General features: G+C 41.5%; 1 protein-coding gene across 1 annotated transcript in view; it reads left to right on the forward strand.

Moving 5' to 3' along the window:
* The first annotated feature begins 921 nt into the window (after nucleotides 1–921).
* Nucleotides 922–20,454, forward strand: part of Tmem38b (transmembrane protein 38B) — a 45,550-nt gene continuing 26,017 nt past the window's right edge. The window contains exon 1 of the mRNA XM_059254366.1: nucleotides 922–1,125. Within this exon, the coding sequence (XP_059110349.1) occupies nucleotides 1,014–1,125 (112 nt within the window). The 5' untranslated portion in view covers nucleotides 922–1,013. The remainder of the gene's footprint in view (nucleotides 1,126–20,454) is intronic.

Below are 20,454 nucleotides of genomic sequence, written 5' to 3' on the forward strand. Positions count from 1 at the left end.
TCTAGTTCTTTTTATAAATAATTTCCCCAGATTGCTCTTTTCCCTGTTTCTTCAAACTTGCCTCTGTTTGCTGCCTTTACAAGTGGAGTTTGCATTCATCTTGGACAGTCTTTTTCTATCTGGGTCTCTGCCCTTAAGACCCACATCTATTAACTTTTGTCTTAGACCTGTGAGTATACTCTGATTTCCCTCACCTCTTTCCACTAATCTTTGGAGCTGGATTGCAACATCAGCGCCTTGCCCATCTTCTTTACCAGAATAACCCAATTTAGCACAATGGTATGGGTTTTGGTAAACAAGATTGAATGCAATGTAGCGATTGATCAAGAGTTTAAAACACCTTGGTTTTGTTGTGAAAGGCTTTTACTTCTTTTCTTTTTTAACTTCTTTTCTAACTTCATTCTCAGTCTGTAGTCTAGCCAAAATACCTCCTAGTATTTGCAGACCAGCTCTTAATACGTTATGCATTCCCCTGCAATGGTCTTCCCTAACCAGCTGCCTTGGCATGGCATCCATACTTTTTACGCTTTGTGAAATTCTGTGCATCCTTAAAAAAAAAAAAAAAAAAAAAGAAAGAAAAGGCCCCCTTGGGAAAGCGCAAGTTTCATGAGGCTATGGATAAAACTTTGTTTTCTTTTTCATATCTTTAGTAGGCAACAAAGTGAGTTACATCGTAGTTGTTTAATGAAAGGCGAATGGCATCGTTTACGTAAAGAAATTTGACTCTGAGAGTGGCCCCTTGGGTCAGTTGGCACAGATTCACACAGAGAAGACGCCAAATCTTTATTAGGAGAACCAGGGCCAAGCCCCACCTAAGCCCGTAATTCGCTGGCCCCGCCTCTCGTTCCGGCTCCGGCCACGCCCCCACACAGGGCCACGCCCCTCGCCGCCCCCCTGGGCGCCAGAGCGCACGCGCAGGGCTGGAGCTGGCGCGGCCGTCCCCTCCCCCAACCCCGCCGCGGGAGGGGAACCGGCAGCCGTGGCTGCAGGGGCCGACAGGGTCGGTCGCCGTCATGGAATACCCGTGGGATGATCTGACCCTGGCCTTCTCCCGCACGTCCATGTTCCCCTTTTTTGACGTCGCCCACTACCTGGTGTCGGTGATGGCGCTGAAGCAGCGGCCAGGTGAGTTGAAGGGGCCCGCTGCGCTCCGGTTCCGCGTAGTCAGTGCCGGGATGGCCCAGACAGGGACTCCTGAATCCCGGGCGGCCCACCTCCCGGTACGGACCACCTGACTCTGACCTCGTCTTAGGGAAATGATGCAGAGCCCTGAACAGAACGCCTCAGGGGGCACCTAGCACCGTGCTCGCGTGTTAAACCCCCGAGTGGGTGGCTTTGCGTTTTCTCAGTCACTAGAGACGTGGTACGGGTTAACAGTCACTTGGCATAGTTTAGCATCTGTGTGAACCGTGTGGGGATGTGATGTGGTTTTCACAACCTTGAGTTTCATGAACCATGTGACCAGAGGGCAATGTTTCCTGTCTCTCACTGGCTTTCCTTTTAAAGTTACCCCACGTTTCCATTATTTTTCTGAGTCTCTGTCTTTGCGGGTCAGGCATTTCACCGCCTTCCTGCTGTCTGCTGCCTTGCCTTGTCCAGCAGGTGAAGTGTGAAGGCTTGAGGATGACTGTCTTACCTCTTATGGACTACTGACTTCTAAATCCTTGACTCCTTTACGTTTTTTGAGAATTTCTAAGTCCCACTCATTGTTTGAAGAACAGAGCATCTGCAAGGGCTAATGCTTCTCCGATTAAAAAAGAACTACATTTTTTTTATACTACTCCACATCCGAAATCTGATAGTATCTTGTATTGACTAAATCAGATGTTCTCGAAGTGTGGTTCACTTTCCACGTGCTTTCCTGTCACACGGTGTAAAAATTCATTGTTTTCATGATAGTCCGAAGTTCTTCACGTCTTCCTTGCCTTTAGGACTGTACAGTGAAGTTTCCCAGGGGCTCTGTGGCTTACAGTGTTGTAAGAAATGGAAACAAATGGTGGGGTCAGCCAGCTGTGCCTGTTTGAAGCTAGACGTTAAGGAGATTGCCCAAATACACGACAGTGTGCCTTTTCTCACGAAATAGTTTTGGCTTTGGGAAATAGTTATTTTAGCAAATAACACATTATTTTAACATTTAATGCGTTATTTTAAAATTAGTATGTAAAAACTTTAAAAAATGTTGACATTTCTAAATGCTAAATGTAAACTAACACTCTAGGCCTTTTGTTGTTGTTACTGGAGGTAATGTTAGGGTAATGCCCTCCCACTCAGTGTAGCTCCAGGCTGAGCCATTTCTAATGTCATTTTTTTTAAGGATATTATTTACATAAGTATATTCACTATTTTTTTAATCACAAAGTTACATGATTAACCATGGTCATGATTAAAATATAATGTATTTTTCTCATCTTCTCCAAATCCCCTTTGCCCCTTGGTAGTCCCTTCCTCCAAACCCTGGCACCCCGTGCATGCCTTCTCTAAATTTCAGGGTGTATAGAAATCCAAAATTTGAGAATCCAGATTTTGAGAATCACTCGGATAATTGAATGCCAATAGACATGGAGGGAAACATGCTCTTTCCCAATACTAGTAAACGATTGCGTTCACAGGAGAATGCCTATGTAAGCAGGGAGTGTGTTAGAGTGCCCTTTAATGTTAACAGTAGTGATTATTGTCAGTCCTCAACCTCTTGTTATTTTCGTAGTCAGAAAATAGTTTTCATTTGCATTTTTCCTGGTTATTAATGTGTGTGCTGCTTTGGTTTTATTGGTCATTTGTGTTTAATTCCTGTAAATGCCTAATATCTTTTCCCTGTTCTGTCGGGATGTAGCTTGTTTTACTTTGTTGATTCTCTTCATGCATCATGCATCATGGACATTCTATTGGAAGTGCTAAAGCTTTTTGTTTTATTTTTTTTTCTCGTTAAATTTTAGCTTTTAGTGCAGAAGTTTTAAAAATTTCATGGTTAAATCTATTTTCTTTTTTATAGACAGACGTACTTTTATAGACAGATCTCCTTTATGACTTTTAGGCTTTATATATTGTTTCAGGAAGGTTGGTCTCATGCTGAGGATTATAGAAGTGCTGATTTATGCTCTCTTAAAAATACATTTATTTTTATTTTTAATTTTGTGTGTGTGTATGTGCACATGAGTACAGGTGCCCGCAGAGGCCACTGGGTCAGAGTTCCCTGGAGCTGGAGTTATGCTAGCTTTACAGGTATTTCTGAGCCATCCATTGAGGGTGCTAGAAACTGAATCAGGTCCTCTGTAAGAGTAGTAAGTGCTCTTAACCATTGAACCATATTTCCAGCCTTTTAGTTACAAAGGAAGCATTTGGGACTTAGTGGGTAAGAACGCTTGCTGCACAGGCCTGAGGACTTGAGATCGAATCCCCTGTCCCTATGTGAAAAGCTGTGCATAGCTACATGTGCTTGTAAACTCAGCTCTGTGGGGGTTGGGAGAGGCAGGAGGGTTGATGGAGCTTAGCTTCAGGTACAGAGAGAGACCACGTCGGGAAGGAATAAGATGGAAAGTGATAGAGTAGGACACTGATGATGTCCTCTGCTTCCCATGAATACTATGCTCTATTGCACCCTCCCACACACACTTCTTAATTGCTCTGCAACCGTTTGGTGGTAGATGGGTATTTCTTCGAAAGTCTTTGAATCTCAGTGATGAATTATTCCAAAGGGCCCTTGGAACTCAGTGATCTAGGCAGAGTGACTAACTGAAGGGCTTGCCCTCTTCCAGAGACCATTCTGCATGGCCCTTTGCAGGTCCCTAGTATTTACTTGCTTTCTTCAGCCTTGCATTTCTTTTGGCAGTTACTGAAATTCTTCCAGTAAATTCTCTTTAGCTTAAGCTTGCCATATTGCTTGTAGCCAAGAACCTACATTTCTTTTTCTAGCCTCCTTATGAGAAACATCAGTTCTGGTACAGAGTGACCAGCAGTAATGCTGATTGTAGTTCCCACCTTACTCCTGATTTTATTTTATTTTTTTTATTTTTTTATTTTTTTATTTTTTTGGTTTTTCGAGACAGGGTTTCTCTGTGTAGCTTTGCGCCTTTCCTGGAGCTCACTTGGTAGCCCAGGCTGGCCTCGAACTCACAGAGATCCGCCTGGCTCTGCCTCCCGAGTGCTGGGATTAAAGGCGTGCGCCACCACCGCCTGGCCTTACTCCTGATTTTAGTGAGGATGCTCCTAATGTTTAATGAAATGTGATGTTTTTCGTAGGCTTTTTGGAGGTGTCTTGTAAGACAGTTTTATTGTATTTGTTAAGTCTCTAGGTTGCTCCTCTTTACCACCCAAACAGAGAAGGTGACAAATTTTATCAAGTTTTTTTTTTTTAATTAAAAATCTATTGATTCAGGATTGGTAAATGTCTGTAATCCTAGTACTTGGGAGGTACAGACAGGAGGACTGGACTGAAGGTGAGCTTGGGCTACATACCAAGACCTTGTCTCAAAACAAAACAAAACAAAACAAAACAAAACACCCCAAAGAAATCTATTGAGGTAAATAATTATATATATATATATATATATATATATATATATATATATATATATATTGTTTTTCATGTGGAAATGTAATGTCGATTACATGAATGTAATTTTTTTTTTTGGTTTTTCGAGACAGGGTTTCTCTGTGTAGCTTTGCGCCTTTCCTGGAACCCACTCTGTAGTCCAGGCTGGCCTTGAACTCACAGAAATCCACCTGCCTCTGCCTCCCAAGTGCTGGGATTAAAGGTGTGCACCACCACCGCCCAGCTGCACAAGAATGTAATTTGAAAAATTATGAATCATTATATTCTTGGAATAAACTTAACTTGCTTTATGTATTATTTTAGTGTATTGTGAGTTGAATTGTTAATACGTGATCTAAACTTTGACATTCATGTTTATTATGGGTGTTTGCTTATTAGATTTTATTTTATTTATTTATTTATTTTTTTGAGACAAAATTTTTTTCTGTAGCCCTGGCTGTCCTGGCACTAGCTCTGTGAACTGGGCTGGCCTTGAACTTACAGAGATCTGCCTGCCTCTGCCTCCAGAGTGCTGGGATCAAAGGTGTGTCCCACCACTACTCCGAGGTTCTGCTGTTTTTATAAAATAGGTTTAGATCAAGATGATTTTTTAAGTAAGTTGCTTCGTAATTTACATTTTTCTCAGGAGTCACCTGTTTCCTTTAGGTTTTTAAGTCTCTCAGAGTAGATCTGTATGTCTTTAGATCCTTTACTAGTTTAGCCTTTATTTTTGGTGTATAAAGTACGTATGTGTTCATGCATATAGGTGCCAATGCATGAGGAGGCGAAAGTCGATGATGGGTATCTCCCCTGTTCATCCTAGTGGAGACAGGTTTTTTCACTGAACCTGGAGCTCACTGGTTGTCTGGAACGCAGAGCTTTCTCTGCTCACCAAGTGCTAGGTTATGGATGTGTGCATTGCTGCTCCCAGCTTTATGTGGGCATTAGGGAATCTGAACCCAGGTCTTCATGTTTACATGACAAGCACTTTACCAATGGAACCCTCTGCCCACCCCACCCTGTAGTTTACTCTTAAGCGTTTCTTTGAATTTTGTGTATCTTATGCCTTATGGTACTTTCATAAGTTCTCATGTATCTTTTCTCTTTTCATTTTGTTAAAATACATTTGTCCAGACTTTCGTCTGTAGATACAGTGATTAGCTTGTGTACTCTGCCTGTGGTCAGCATTTCTTTTTCTTAATCTAGAACTGAAGGCCTGATGTGTGCGCTTCTCATCCGAAGTTCAGCTCCATTATCACTTAGTAGATCCAGGCTTTACGAGTTGAAGGTGCTGTCGTGATGGCTGCAGAAAACTCCATTTTGTGCTAGGCACCCATGTTACTAGCCATTTGTCTCCGACCTAAATTCCTGAAGGATAAGTTCCCAGCAGCCTTGACTCTTTGCCCCTCCCTAGAATTGTGTAACTGTTGTGAAATGATTAGCTGCTTGCTCTGACTTCTGTAACATCACTTACTACTGTGTGCAAGGGGAGTGAAGTGCTGTGGTTTTCACCTTTAGACTTCACCTCCTTCTGGGTGGCACATCTCTCTGATTTGGGTTAGAGACTGAGGCCTTGCTAGCAGTTTCAGTAAATTTGGCCAATTATAATCTGAATTGAATCTGGTCGTCTTTTCTGGGTGGTTTCAAACTCTATATACACTTTCAAGCCCTCAGTGAACAGTTCTCCAGAGCTCTAGAACCCATAGTACAGTAAAGTCTGTAATTCATGTATGTGCAGATAGCAGAGTTCTTCCCCTATCCACAACAGGGCCCTAAGAATTTAAGGCTAGCCGGAACTATACAATGAGTTCAAAGCGAGCCTGGGCAACAAGAGGTCCTGTCTCACCCCTCACCCCCAAACTCTGAAACAGCTTATCAGTGTAACATTACCAGATTATTGGGTAGCCATTGACTTTCTATCCAATGTAATTTTTTTCTCCACCCATTAAAATAATTCAGGCAATTTTTAAATGACACTTACCATCATTAGAATACATTCAGCAGAGTGAGTGCACATGCACACACACACACTCACACACACACACACACACACACACACACACACACACAATCCACCTTAACAATGTGCTATAAAAACAAGCTCTGCATTTGGACATTGGCAGCAAATGCAGGAGAAAACACCACTGACTTTGTGATGCAGGGAGCGTGGGTGGTTTTAATTCTGTTACCATAGATCTTACTAGCTTGGCCATCTCCCACCAGAGGAGGATGTGACAGGCTCCTGTTGGTGTGTGGCTGGCAGATGTTAAGTTCCATTTCACACTCACAGCGACGGCTGTGTGCAGCCCACACCGCAGGCAGACCTCCAGCCTGCTCAGAGATGGCTCTGGGGCAGCCATTACATATGTCTGTGAACAGAGGGGTTTGGGAATTGGTCATAAGGAAAGATTTTCAGGAGAGAAGCAAAGAAAGCTTCATGCTCCTCACGCACAACAGCTAGTAAGTGTGATGTTAAGGGAGGCAGAGTTTAGGCTAGTATTTTAATAACAACAGTGAGCCAACTAAATTATAGCAGTCACTAAAAGACCATTGGTTCAGGATAATATAGAAGAGTTTCTGGAGTCAGTGACACTAATAGGAAGATTTTCTAGCTGGTGATTAAAATAACAAACCTGGGGCTGGGGATGTGGCTTGGTAGTGGAGTACTTGGCTAGCATTCACTACTGCTTGGGTTCAGCTGCCAACATAGAAAAACAAGCAAAAGCTGACCAGCCAACAGACTCTCTCCAGGCTGAAGGTTTGCTGGATCTGGCCAGCGTGGGTTCCTGTAGGATCTGGCCAGCGTGGGTTCCTGTAGGACCTAGGGTTGCTCACAGAGTAGACACAGTGAGACTTCTTTGCTCCATCCCCCAGCTCACTTCTCTTGAGACAGGGTCTTGTGTACTCCAGGCTAGCTTTGAACTTGCTATGGAGCTGAGGATGACCTTAAATTTCTAGTTCTCCTGCCTCCACCTCCTGAGTGAGTGCTGGGATTACAGGTTTGTGTCCGCACACCTAGTTTTATTTATCAAATCCAGGGATTCACGATGCATGCGGAACCAACACTCAACCAGCTGAGATCTGTCCCTAGCAGGTTCTTCTTTTCTCCCCTTTCAAACCTGTATTTCCTTAAGAGCCTGGTTTTATTTTTCATCTCTGCCAACACATCACTGCTCGGAATTTGTATCCTATCATTTGTAAAACCTCTGGGTAGGTTTTATGAAATGCCAGTGTAGGTTGGAGAATCAAAGGTTTTGTGAGAAACTGCTTTTCTGTCAACATCACTTACGCCTTCCCCAGCTTGTTAAACTGTCTGTCAAGGAATCTGAATCTTTTACTGGCCCTGCACTGTAAAACGTCTATGCAAATCTGTAATCTCTTTCACCTGATAAAGGGAGGCCCGTGCACTCCCAGAATGTGACGGCCCAGGCTGGCAGATCCCTTTCCTCTTACCTTGGCATAAGTTGTTTTACAGCCAGCCAACTGGAAAAGACTGAGGATGTGGCCCGCCAGTGTGGAGAGGTCTTACACTCCAGGGTGAGGATAAAAATGTATCAGATTCCCGGGGCTGGAGAGATGTCTCAGAGGTTAAGAGCACTGACTGCTCTTCCAGAGGTCCTGAGTTCAATTCCCAGCAACCACATGGTGGCTCACAACCATCTATAGTGAGATCTGGTGCCCTCTTCTGGCCTGCAGTCATACATGCTGTATACAAAATAAATAAATAAATCTTTAAAAAAAAATGTATCAGATTCCCTGCTTGGTGTGCTCGCTTGCCTCCTAAAAAGAAATTGCCTTGCTGGGTTATTTTTGTATTGTTTCTTTGTGTGGCAATAAGAATATTCTTCTCTAACAGTTTGGAGAACTACCTCTCATATTTGTCTGGCTGGGGTTTTAGGTTTTTTTTTTTTCTTTAGATATATTTTTACCATGTTTTAAATTATGTGTATGAGTGTCTGTCTGTAGGGGTATGTGTGCATGAGTGCAGGTTCCATGGGAAGCCAGAGGTCTGAGGGGGAACTCCAGATTCCCTAGAACTGGACTGTGAGACACCCAGCATGGGTGCTGGGAATTGAACTTGGGTCCTCTGCAAGAACACTGTGTTCTTAACCACTGAGCCATTTCTTCGGCTCCTTAGTTGTAGTTATTTAAACCCAAGGAAAGAGAGTAGCATCCTTCTCTTTCTATATTACTTTTGCTTCATAACCAAAGACACAAAAGCATCAGCTTGTTTATGTGAATTGGATCTTTTCCCAATTACTTCCATTTGTCTCATAAATAGATCTAGTTCCTCCTAAGTCTTGGCATCTAATTTCTGTAGTTTTTGGCTTGGGTTAGTAGTGTACAATTTTTTTTTTTTTCTAGATAGGGTTTCTCTGTGTAGCCCTGGCTGTCCTGGAACTCATTCTGTAAACCAGGCTGGTCTAGAACTCAGAGATCCGCCTACCTCTTGCCTCCTGAGTGCTGGGATTAAAGGCATGTGCCACCATTTTTGGCTATATCATCAATTTTAATCTTATTTTCTTATTTTATACTTAAAATCTTATCTCCTTTAGACCTTTTTTGTTTCTGTTTTTAAGTTTTTGTTTTGTTTTGAGAAAGAGATTTATGTGACTCAGGGTAGCTTTGAACTCAGCTTAGAGTTGTGGTTTTCAACTTGTGGGTCACAACCCCTTTGGCAAACCTCTGTCTCCATAAATCTTTACATTACGATTCATAACAGCAAAATTACAGTTATGAAGTCACAATGAAATAATGTTATGATGGGGGGGTCACCACAACATGAGGAGCTGTATTAAAGGGTCGCAGCATTAGGAAGGCCGAGAACCACTGCCTTAGGGCTCCCCCTGAATGCCGGGATTAGGGTGTGTGCCACTGTTTTTTTCCCTAAATCTTAATACATTAATTAAATTAAAATAATTTGGCTGTAGTGGCACGAGCTATGGTGAAAGTTTGAAGTCCCAGTACTCAGGAGGTTGACAAGGGATGTTCATGAGTTCCAGGCCAACCTAGGCTGCATAATGAGACCCTCTCTCAAAAAACAAAAAATAACCGATCAGCACCCCCCATGATCGGCATCCCCACCAAACAAATAAACAAATAAACAAACAAACACCTCAAACATATTTATTTAAATCTATGTTCACATCCAGGTTCTTTTCTCTAAGAGTCCCCACCCACGGTTTCATGTAGCCCAGGCTAGCTTTGAACTAGAAGATAGCCCTGGAATTGAGGTCCGCTTGCCTCCGCCTCCCGAGTGCTGGTGTCACAGGCATGCAGCACCCTGCTCAATTGTTTTGCCATGCTGCATGCTAAGCAATCACTTCACCAACTGAGCTACGTCCCCGCCTTCTGGAAATTTAATCTACAATGATTTCTTCTATCCATGACATCTATTATTTCAGTCTGAAGTCTACAACAGTTTTGCTAGCTTTCCAATCATGTGTCGTTCATTAAACCAAATTGTTACTGAACAGCGTGCTCTTTCAGGCACTATATTAGATATTGAGGATCCCCAAACAAAAGATACTGTTACAGCCCTAAATAAGCTCAGCTTTTTTCTTTTTCAGTAGTGTCTCATAAGGCAGCACCATCCTTCTCACACAGTAATAATAGTTACTCAGTTCAGCTCTGTGAAGACTATTTCAGCTGGATAATTATAATCCCTCTGCACTCCTGTAGTAGTGCACTCATTTGACAGATGTGGAGTTGGGGCGAGTAAGTATCCTTCCTAAGGCACATGGGTAGTAAATTATAGAGCTTGTTCTTGACTCTAGATCTTGCTAGTTCCAGTTTCTTAACTGTTCACTGTTCACTTTCCCTTTGCAGCCTTATTAATGTTCTTGGTTTCTCAATATTTATAAGTCTCAATATGTTGTCATTTGTTATTTTTTTTTCTCCACGATTTTTGTCATTTCCACACCACAAAGCAATTTCTTCATTGTTTTTATAATTACATACAGAAATAAAGGTTGCCATTGTTCCTGCCTCTGGTTTGTGGGAGATGAAAGGGTTAATATATTAAGAATTTGTTAATCTTGGTGTTATAGACAGGTGGAAAGTGACAGCAGCATATCTTGCAGTTTTTATGGATGCCCATATATTCATGTGAGAGGGACAATAGTCATAAATATACAGCCTATGAATGTTCAAAATGTATCTCTCCATGTAATTAATATCTAGATAAGAAGACAGCATCCATGATTTTCAGAAGCACCTTTTGTTGTATGATTTTAAAAGCTAGAATAGGCTCTGTCTAGTGTGGAGTAAGAAAGGATGTATTAGAAATGACAGTTCAAGGACTGGGGCTGGGCCTTAGTCTGTAATGTGCTTGCCACACAAGCATGAGGATCTGCGTTCCATCCCTCGTAAGCCGTGTTCAGAAGCTCTGTGCTGTGACACTCACAGGTAATCCCAGTCTAGCTGAATTGGTGAGTTTTAGGGTCAGTAAGAGACCTGTCTCAAAAAGTAAGCTTGAGGGGGATACCCAGCTTCTACCTCTGCCTCCACATGTGCATACATCTATATAGCTATATATCCACACACACACACACACACACACACACACACACACACACACACACACACCCCTCTAGTTTACTCCTGAGTTTAGAGAGTTAGAGTTATTGCTTGAATATATTTTCTTCTCCTCCTCTTCTTTTTCCTTCCTTCCTTCCTTCCTTCCTTCCTTCCTTCCTTCCTTCCTTCCTTCCTTCCTTCCTTCCTTCCTTCTTTCTTTCTTTCTTTCTTTCTTTCTTTCTTTCTTTCTTTCTTTCTTTCTTTCTTTCTTTCTTTCTCTATTTATTTATTTTCAGGTGAACAGGAAGAATCTTTGACCAGACATAAGATACCAGTTAGTGATATGGTAGAGAGCATGCTCATGAAGACAGTAGAGCAGTGTCTGAACTCTACCAATAATGGGTCAGGTAGCATGGGGTGAGAACTTTAAACTCAGCATTCTGTTTGTATAATGAGTGGGCTGGACTGAACACCAGCTAGAGTGGCTCCTCCTCAGGGGTCCTAGTTTTGGCTCTATGGAGCTTTTCTCTATGCTTCTAAGTTTTCATAATTTCAGCTTATCCTTTGTTCCCCCAGAATAGTAACTGCTTTCTGTTATATTGTATTTACTTTCGCTTTTCAACTGTCTAGTTGAACTTCTATATGAATTTAGTTCTTTATATTAAATTCTCTCTGTTAAAGTGACTCTGTTTTCAGTCATCTGACAAGAGGCTTAACTGATAAAAGAACCCAGAAGTAGAGTTTAACTTTACATTCTGGCTTGTAAGTGTCTTGCGTTTTTTTTTTTTGTTTTTTGTTTTTTGTTTTGGTTTTGATTTTTCTTTTTTTCCAAGTCAAGATTTCTCTGTGTAGCCTGCTGTCCTGGAACTCACTATGTAGGTCAGGCTGACCTCGAACTCAGAGATCTGCCTGCCTCTGCCTCCTGAGTGCTGGTATTGAAGGCATGCTCCATTACACCTAGCAGTGTTTGTTTGTTTGTTGGTTTTTTGATGGGGACTATTGGGGTCCAGCCCCTTGATAACCCTCTACCAGGGTCTGTGGAAGAATCTACAACCAGCTGATAATCTTATCTTAGACGATATGAAACGAATCTATGTACACCATGCTCTTTTGTCTGTCTACTTTATTCCTCTAAGACAAAATTCTATCTACACAGCTTTAGTTCTGTTCTCACACTCAGCTCCATTCTGTTCCTTCTCTTCCTGTCCTCTCATTGTCCTAGTCCTAACTAAGCTCTCAACCTCATCTTCATTCTCTGTTCCTCCGTCCATGCTCATCCCTTCCTTTCCCAGTCTCTTGACCCAACGCAATCCACCTACAATCTGCAAAATCTCTGCTTGGAGCAAGGAAACCTGCCTAATCCACCTGGTATCCAGAAATCTCATTCCACCAGGTATCCAGAAAACCCTTTTTCTAAGTAAGTTGCTCTAGGGCTGTGTGAGGAGGGGAGATCTGAGCTTGATTTGCACAAGAAGCAAAGCTATGCACCTAACTTCTCCTTGGGCCAGGCGGTGTCTCCATAAGGGTGTTTACCTTAATTCAGGGGCCTCAGGCACCTTCTGGGTGGTCTGACCAGCTATTTTTGCTTGTCCATGGATGCTTGCTAAGGGAGAGTTGCAGAAGGCAGACATCTAATTCAAGTGTTAAGGAAGGAGCTGAGGGCCTGAAGGCAGTAAACCTTGTCTACGTGAATTTATTCAGATATCTAATGTGTATGCCCAAGAAATGATCCATCGACACCGTTATAAGTTTTTGGGGGAATGTATGAGTGCACAAGAAGTTCATAGCAGGAAACAGCTGGTATATTAAAAGCTGAATAACACCAAATACTCCCTGAGATTTAGCTCAATCCTCTGGAAGAGTTCCTTGATTCTTCCAGGTATTAGCTTTGTCATAATCAGCTGAATTCCTACTTCGTATTTCTGCTACACCCATAGCATTTTTTTTCAAAAATGAAAACAGCCGGGTGGTGGTGGCGCACGCCTTTAATCCCAGCACTTGGGAGGCAGAGGCAGGCGGATCTCTGTGGTTTCGAGGCTAGCCTGGTCTACAGAGCGAGCTCCAGGACAGGCACCAAAACTACATAGAGAAACTCTGTCTTGAAAAACCAAAAAAAAAAAAAAAAAAAAAAAAAAAGAAAAAGAAACATGAAAAGAAAAGAAAAATGAAAACAACTGTCTTTATGAAACCCTGATTGTCCTGGAACTCCCTATGTACACCAGGCTTGCCTCTTTCTCTTCAGTGCTGAGATGTAGGGTTTTCTTTCCTTCCTTCCTTCCTCCCTCCCTTCCTTCCTCTCTTTCTTTCTTTCTTTCTTTCTTTCTTTCTTTCTTTCTTTCTTTCTTTCTTTCTTTCTTTCTTTCTTTCTTTCTAACTCTTTTACTCTTTGGTTGACCTGCCACCCAGCTCCTCAATAATCATATGGAGGCTTATTCTTTCTTATGAATGCCTGGCCTTAGCTTGGCTTGTTTCTATCCAGTTTCTCTTAAATTACTCCATTTTTTTTCCTCTGGACTTTTACCTTTCTCTATTTCTGTATATCTTTTCTTTCCTTCTTCTATTGTGTCTCGCCCTGTGGCTGGCACCTTCTTTTCTTGCTCCTCTGATCTTTTTTTCTCCTTCTATTTATTCTCTCTGCCTGGCAACCCTGCCTATCCCTCTCCTGCCTAGCTATTAACTGTTCAGCGCCTTATTAGACCAATCAGGTCTTTTAGATATACGAAGGAACACAGCTTCACAGAGTTAAACAAATGCAACATAAAAGAATGCAACACATCTTTGTTTTTTTTGTTTTGTTTTGTTTTTTTGTTTTTTTTGAGACAGGGACATCTTTGTATCATTAAACAAATGTTCCATAGCATAAACAAATGTAACATATCTTCAACTAATATTCCACAAACTTGGATAAAAGGTTTGCATCACTACCCATGCCTTGCATGTATCTTGTTAAGACATACACTGCTATTTCTTAATCATCAGATCCAGTCAGTATAATATCTGTAGAGGAAGCTGGTGTGATGTTGTGTAGATGCCCAGTATGATATTGTCTCTGTGGAACATATTGAAATGTAGGAAAGTTACCATAGACCTGAAGACTGGGGTAGTTTAACAAAGTGAAACTGCTTCTGCCAAGTTAGTATAGAGAAAAAAAGCATTTGACTTCTAGATTGCAAGTTGCATTACTTTGATCCAGTAAATACTGCATCATAGGTGATAGCTGCTGTTAGAGCTGCTACCTCTCTAGATTCTGATAACTCATATCTCTTCACCAAGAGCCATCTGTTTTATAAAAAGACTATAAACAATCAAGCCATGTGGTTACCATCTTTTTGTTTTTCAAGATGGTACCAATTTTTTTTTTTTTGGTGTGTGTGTGTGTGTGTAGATACATACTACTGTACTGGTGAGGAGAGGAATCTCTATGGGTTCTTGATCCTTCCTACCATAATGATTTATGGATCAATATGGGGATTGTGCCAGTTGCCAAGTATATTTATTCTAGTTACACATTAAGGAACTGGGGAAATAACCACATAGTGGTTCTGTGTATCTACTTTTCCTACTGTAATTAAAAATTGATTGAAAACTCCTTGAATTGTGTCAGACACAAATTCAGTGGGCTTTAGTTGCTTACATTGATAAATTAAAAAAAAATAATTTTGATGACAAACCATATGTGACTTGTATTACTTATTCTCTGTTGCTGTGATAAAACATCATGACCAAGGTAACTTACAGAAGAAGGCATTTATTGTGGCTTCAGTTCCAGTCCAAATGGCCAGCACAGTATGGCCGACTTGGTGGCAGGAGCAGGAAGCTAGGAGCTCACATCCTCAAATACAAGCACAGAACAGAGCGAGGGAACTAGAGGTGGCAGGAGTTTAGCTCTCAAAGTCGGCTTCTGCTGCCATCCTCCCTCCATCAAGGCCACACCTGCAGCCTCCCAACAGCAGCACAACTGGTGAGGAACTGTTGAAACTCTAGAAGCTGTGGGGAGATTCTCGTTCATGGCACTACGTCAGGCAGACGAGGTTTATGTGTGTATGTGCTTGTGTGTGCGACTGTCAGTTACTCTCCTGTTACCCTGACGAAGCAAGAGAGAGGAGAGTCCTCATGGTGGGAAGCCATGATGACAGGGGCAGGAAGCTGTCTGGTCACATTTTATCCACACAAAAGAAGCAGGAGAGAGAGGGAGGGAGGGAGGGAGGCAGGGAGGGAGGGAGAGAGTGAGCGATGGATGGATGAGGCCTTAAAACCAGTCTGCCTCAGTGATGTTCTTCCTACAGCAGCCTTTCCACATAGTATCACCAACTGAGAATCAAGTATTGTGGGACTTCTCGTTCAGACCACCACAGTGTTGTACATGTGTTTGTGCATGTGGAGGCCACGGGATGACCTTGGCTGTTTGTTCTTCAGGAACACCTTCCATCCATTCCACCCACCCCGTTTTTTTGAGACTGAGTCTCACCAAGTGTGATAGGCTGTCCAGCCATTGAGTCCCATGGATCTACCTGTCTTCATCTCACCAGTGATGGGATTATATACCACTACCCTTGGCTTTTTTATTTCTATTTCTATTTTATTTTATTTTTTAACATGGTTCTCTAGGGATGAAACTCAGCTGCTGATACTTGCAAGGCAGGTATTTCGAAAACTAAGCCATTTATTTCCTCTAGCTTCCTTTTTTTTCACCCCCCAGCCCTCTCTGTGTGTGTGTGTGTGTGTGTGTGTGTGTGTGTGTGTGTGTGTGTAAGTATAAGCCAATAGTAAGCATCAGGTGTGGTTTCTCAAGATGTTTCCTCTTTTTTGAGACAGTCTCATTTTTGCTTAGGAACTCACTGATCGGAAAGACTGGCTGGCCAGGGATCTGCCTGTCTCCAACACAGGTCACTATTACCCAGCGCTTTTTTTTTTTTTTTTTTTTTTTTTTTTCCCTTTTAAGTGAATTCTGGGGATCAAACTCAGGTTCTCATCCTTGCATAGCAAGCACTATGCTGACTGAGCCATCTCCCCAACACCCTCATTTTAAAAAAGGGGACCTGTAGGGGAAAGACCAAAATAAAAACAGTATTCACAGGATACTTAACACCTCAAGTGGAAGCTTTAAGAAAGCCGGTCATTCATTTGCATGCTCCTTTCTGGGTGTCATAGCAACCACCTGCCAGCTGGATGTTGATTGTTGTGAAAATATCAGCAGTGCAGTGGTTCTACCAGGAGGAGGAGAGGAAGACAACGGAGGGAAATATGCTCAATATACAATATATACATGCTGGAAAAAATTAAAAATACAAAAGAAAACTAGAGTGCAGTGGTTCTTAAAAATAGGTACGTACCACTGACCTAAGTTTAGATTGAGTACAAGATAGAAAGGTCATGTTCACCTACACTAAAGAGTCGGTTCAGGCTTTGTGATGACCAAGTTAGCAAAGCCATTTTAGGCTGGTCTAAAGATTCATTTGGGATTTTGTAGGTGTGATTTGAAGTGAGTTCATGGAAGTGAATTATGATTTGTTGTTGTTGTTGTTTGTTTGGTTGGTTTTTCGAGACAAGGTTTCTCTGTGTAGTTTTAGTGCCTGTCCTGGATCGCACTCTGTAGCCCAGGCTGGCCTCGAACTCACGGAGATCTGTCTGGCTCTGCCTCCCAAGTGCTGGGATTAAAGGCATGCGCCACCACCACCCGGCTGTGAATTAGGATTTTATGTTTAACTTTCATTCTTAGTAAAAGTAAGTCTCATTGGAATGTAGCATATTCACTCAATTACATATCCCCTATGACTACTTTTTGCCAAATTGGAGTTGGATAATTGAACAGACACTGTATAGCCCCATGGTGTCTAAAATACTTACGTCTAATCAATATAAAGTTTGGCAGCTCCTGGTTTTGCTGGTTAGAGTGGAAATGCAAGCTTTCCTGTGATCCACAGAGGGCTTACTGTAGCCACAGGGCATATAACTGGGGCTACCCGTCATGTCGCTGACCACTGCTCTTTCCAGCACAGCCACTTCCTTGTGCCTTTCCAGTCCCAGGAGGCTGTGCGGGTAGCAGGCCTCGTTTAGCTGTTGCCTGTCTGTCTTCCTCCAGCTGTCCATCACGGCTCACTTGAGGTATCTGATACTAAAGTTCATATGAGATTATTTGTACTTCAGCCATCTTGAACTTGAAATTCAGTTTAGTCTGCAGTGTGACTGCTTTTGCAAAGAATTTTTTGGAAAATAATTCTGTTGGTAGCATATTTAAAATATCTTAAGGTAGGATAGAGAATTTTCTCTCTCCTAAATGTATATTAGAAATCAAGTAACTTGGAGCTAGGGAGATAGCTCAGTGCATAATGCACTTGCTATACAAGCATAAAGAAAGGATTTGGATTCCCAGAACCCATGTAAAAGCCAGATGGGTGTGGTGGCCACCTGTAAGTCCAGTACTTGGGCAGAGTCAGGGAATCCCAGGGGCAACCTGACTAGCAAAGACTATCTGGAATCAGTAAGTCCTGGCTTCAGAGAGAGACCCTGCTTCAATAAGTAAATGAGTAGAAATTAGGAAAGATACCCAGGATCAACTGTGAGCCTCCATATTCTCTCTCTCTCTCTCTCTCTCTCTCTCTCTCTCTCTCTCACACACACACACACACACACACACACACACACACACACACCCCTGTGCTCCCACACATATGCAAATACACACACATACCACACATACATCTATGGCTCTGCAGTCTGAACTAGAGAAGGTTTTCTTGCTGATGTAATTTTGAAAATGGGGTCAAAAAGGACCAATCTGAGGGAGGTACTCCCCTCTCCTGAGCTGTTCTCTTCCTGAGTCTTTTCTGTCTAATACACCCTAGTTCATTGATTTAAGGACTGTTGATTTGCTTTCACTGGCATGGCACATCATTCCCACCCCGGCCTTTCAGTAAGAAACAAAGGAATTACATTTTTGGCATAGAGAATTGAATGAGCAGCAGCCCTAGGCTTTCCTTTAGCCTGTTTATCTCTGCTCCCAGATTGATCCATTCAGCAAGTAAATCAGCCAGCAGTGTCTACCATGTACTCAACATAAAAGTATGTTGTCTTATTTTAAATCCTTATAGAGTATATAATATTTTCATATTATGAATGATGAAATTTAATGCAAAAGAGATTGAAGCCCTGTCCAGAAGTTAGAGAGCTACTGGTTGCTGTGGGAAGTTCTGTATGGCAAATGTGTTGCTAATTAGTCGATAAATAAAACACTGATTGGCCATTGGCTAGGCAGGAAGTGTAGGCGGGACAAGGAGGAGAATAAAGCTGGGAAGTGGAAGGCTGAGTCAGAGAGACACTGCCAGCCACCACGATGAGAAGCAGCTTGTGAAGATGCCGGTAAGCCACGAGCCATGTGGCAAGGTATAGATTAAAGGAAATGGATTAATTTAAGACATAAGAACAGTTAGCAAGAAGCCTGCCACGGCCATACAGTTTGAAAGCAACATAAGTCTCTGTGTTTGCTTGGTCGGGTCTGAGAGGCTGTGGGACTGGCAGGTGAAAGAGATTTGCTCTGACTGTGGGCCAGGCAGGAAAACTCTAGCTACAACTGGTACTCCTAACTCCTTGTTTAAATTGTGACAATGCTAGGTAAGGGAAACTCATGGTAGCATAATTTTAATGCTTAAATGGTTTGAAATATTTCACATATGTTTTTCTGTCATATGAACATTTTTAGAGTGCCCATTCCTTACTGAGGTCTCTTTTAAAATCTCAAAGATTAAATCTTAAAATGCAGCTATAACTTGTGCACAAGTTCAAGAATATGGGAATGTCTTAAGTGCAATGAGTAAATTGAAGTTGTGGGAAATGGTATTTGTTAGGCATAATCAGAAACGAATAAGCATTTGATACATTTGATTTGTATTGTTTTGATGGGTAAAGGGAAGTCTGGATGTATATAGGTCCGCTTATTAGCCAGTGAATGCTCAGTATAGGGTAAAGGTTAATCATTTGTTAGAATAACACTGAGCCAGTGTTTTCTAAATGTGAATGTAGCAGAAATAATCAGTTACTTGAGGAATATCTTCATAGTGATGGCAAAGTGTCACACTTTGAATCTCATTTAGATGGAGTTTCCATTTGGAGAACTCACCCCTAGTGCTAGCCAGGGTATACCTGTGTGTGAGGAGTCATCCTCATCTCGATAATGAGTTTGAAGCCAGTGTGGAATGTATGAGACTGTCTTAATAAATACATAAGTAAAAACTAAACCTCAAATTTTCCTGATCATCTTCCATAAAGGCCAGGATTCTCATACTAACAGTTAATAGTTTGTTAGTGCACACTGGTTTCTGTGCACTCTATTTATATATCTTAACAACATACACAGTGTTTAGTATTCCTTCACAAAAGGTTTCATGCTATAATTTTTGTTGTTCATGTAGTCACTTTGTACTTCTTGAAATTGCTTCTGTTTTTCTAGTTTGGACTGTTTTTATGTTTTAATTAATTTTTCTTTTGATAATTTTAGAGTTATAAATCAAGTTCCAGAATAATTGGTTAAGGACCTCCTACATAGTACTTACTTAATATTTACCAAGTGTTTACTTTTTGTTATTCTTATTTTTCCACTCTGAAATTTCCTACTTGTGCATATTATTTTTAGGGCTGTGTAAGTATAAATTAGAGGCATTTTGTCTAGTCACTTCTAATTATTTAAGATAGTATATTGGACCACAATACAGTTATAAAAATCAGAAAGTTTAACTGTGATAAAAATACATTTTTTCTGCCTCAGTCTGTAAATTTCATCAGTTCTCGTATATCCAATAGTTGTCACTGTAAGAAATTAACCTTGAAACAAATTGGCCAGTGTGTGTGTGTGTGTGTGTGTGTGTGTGTGTGTGTGTGTGCGCGCGCGCGCATGCTCAAATGTGCTTGTGTATGCATACTGTGCTTGTTCCTTGATCTAGATATTTTAAAGGTAAAGGCCAGGTTTTTCTTCTTCAGAGTAGCCTTCTACTTGGGTTTTGCAGATTAGATTAGATTAATTCTGGTTATATATTTTGAAAGAAATCCCACAGAAATGGTAGTGTGTTCTCAGAACTTCAGGTCTAGAATCACTTGATGTTCAGAGTAGTTTCTATTGGGTTTCTCCCTCCAGTTATTTTCTTCTATAAATCATAAGTCATTTGTTAGGACTAATTTTTAGATGGTAAAATACATATTTCTCATTAATTTAAAAATGTCATTTTTAAGATTTTCTTTTTAAAGTGTGTGTGTGTGTGTGTGTGTGTGTGTGTATATGTGTGTATGTATGTATGTATGTATTTGTGCACTTGAGTGCTGTCCCTACGGAGGTCACAAGAGGATGCCAGATGCCCTGGACCTAGAGTTATAGGCTGTTCTGAGCTGCTTGATGTAGGTGCTGGGAACCATGCAAA

The sequence above is a fragment of the Peromyscus eremicus genome, chromosome 2 (genome assembly GCF_949786415.1).
Source record: "Peromyscus eremicus chromosome 2, PerEre_H2_v1, whole genome shotgun sequence".
Taxonomy (NCBI): Eukaryota; Metazoa; Chordata; class Mammalia; order Rodentia; family Cricetidae; genus Peromyscus; species Peromyscus eremicus.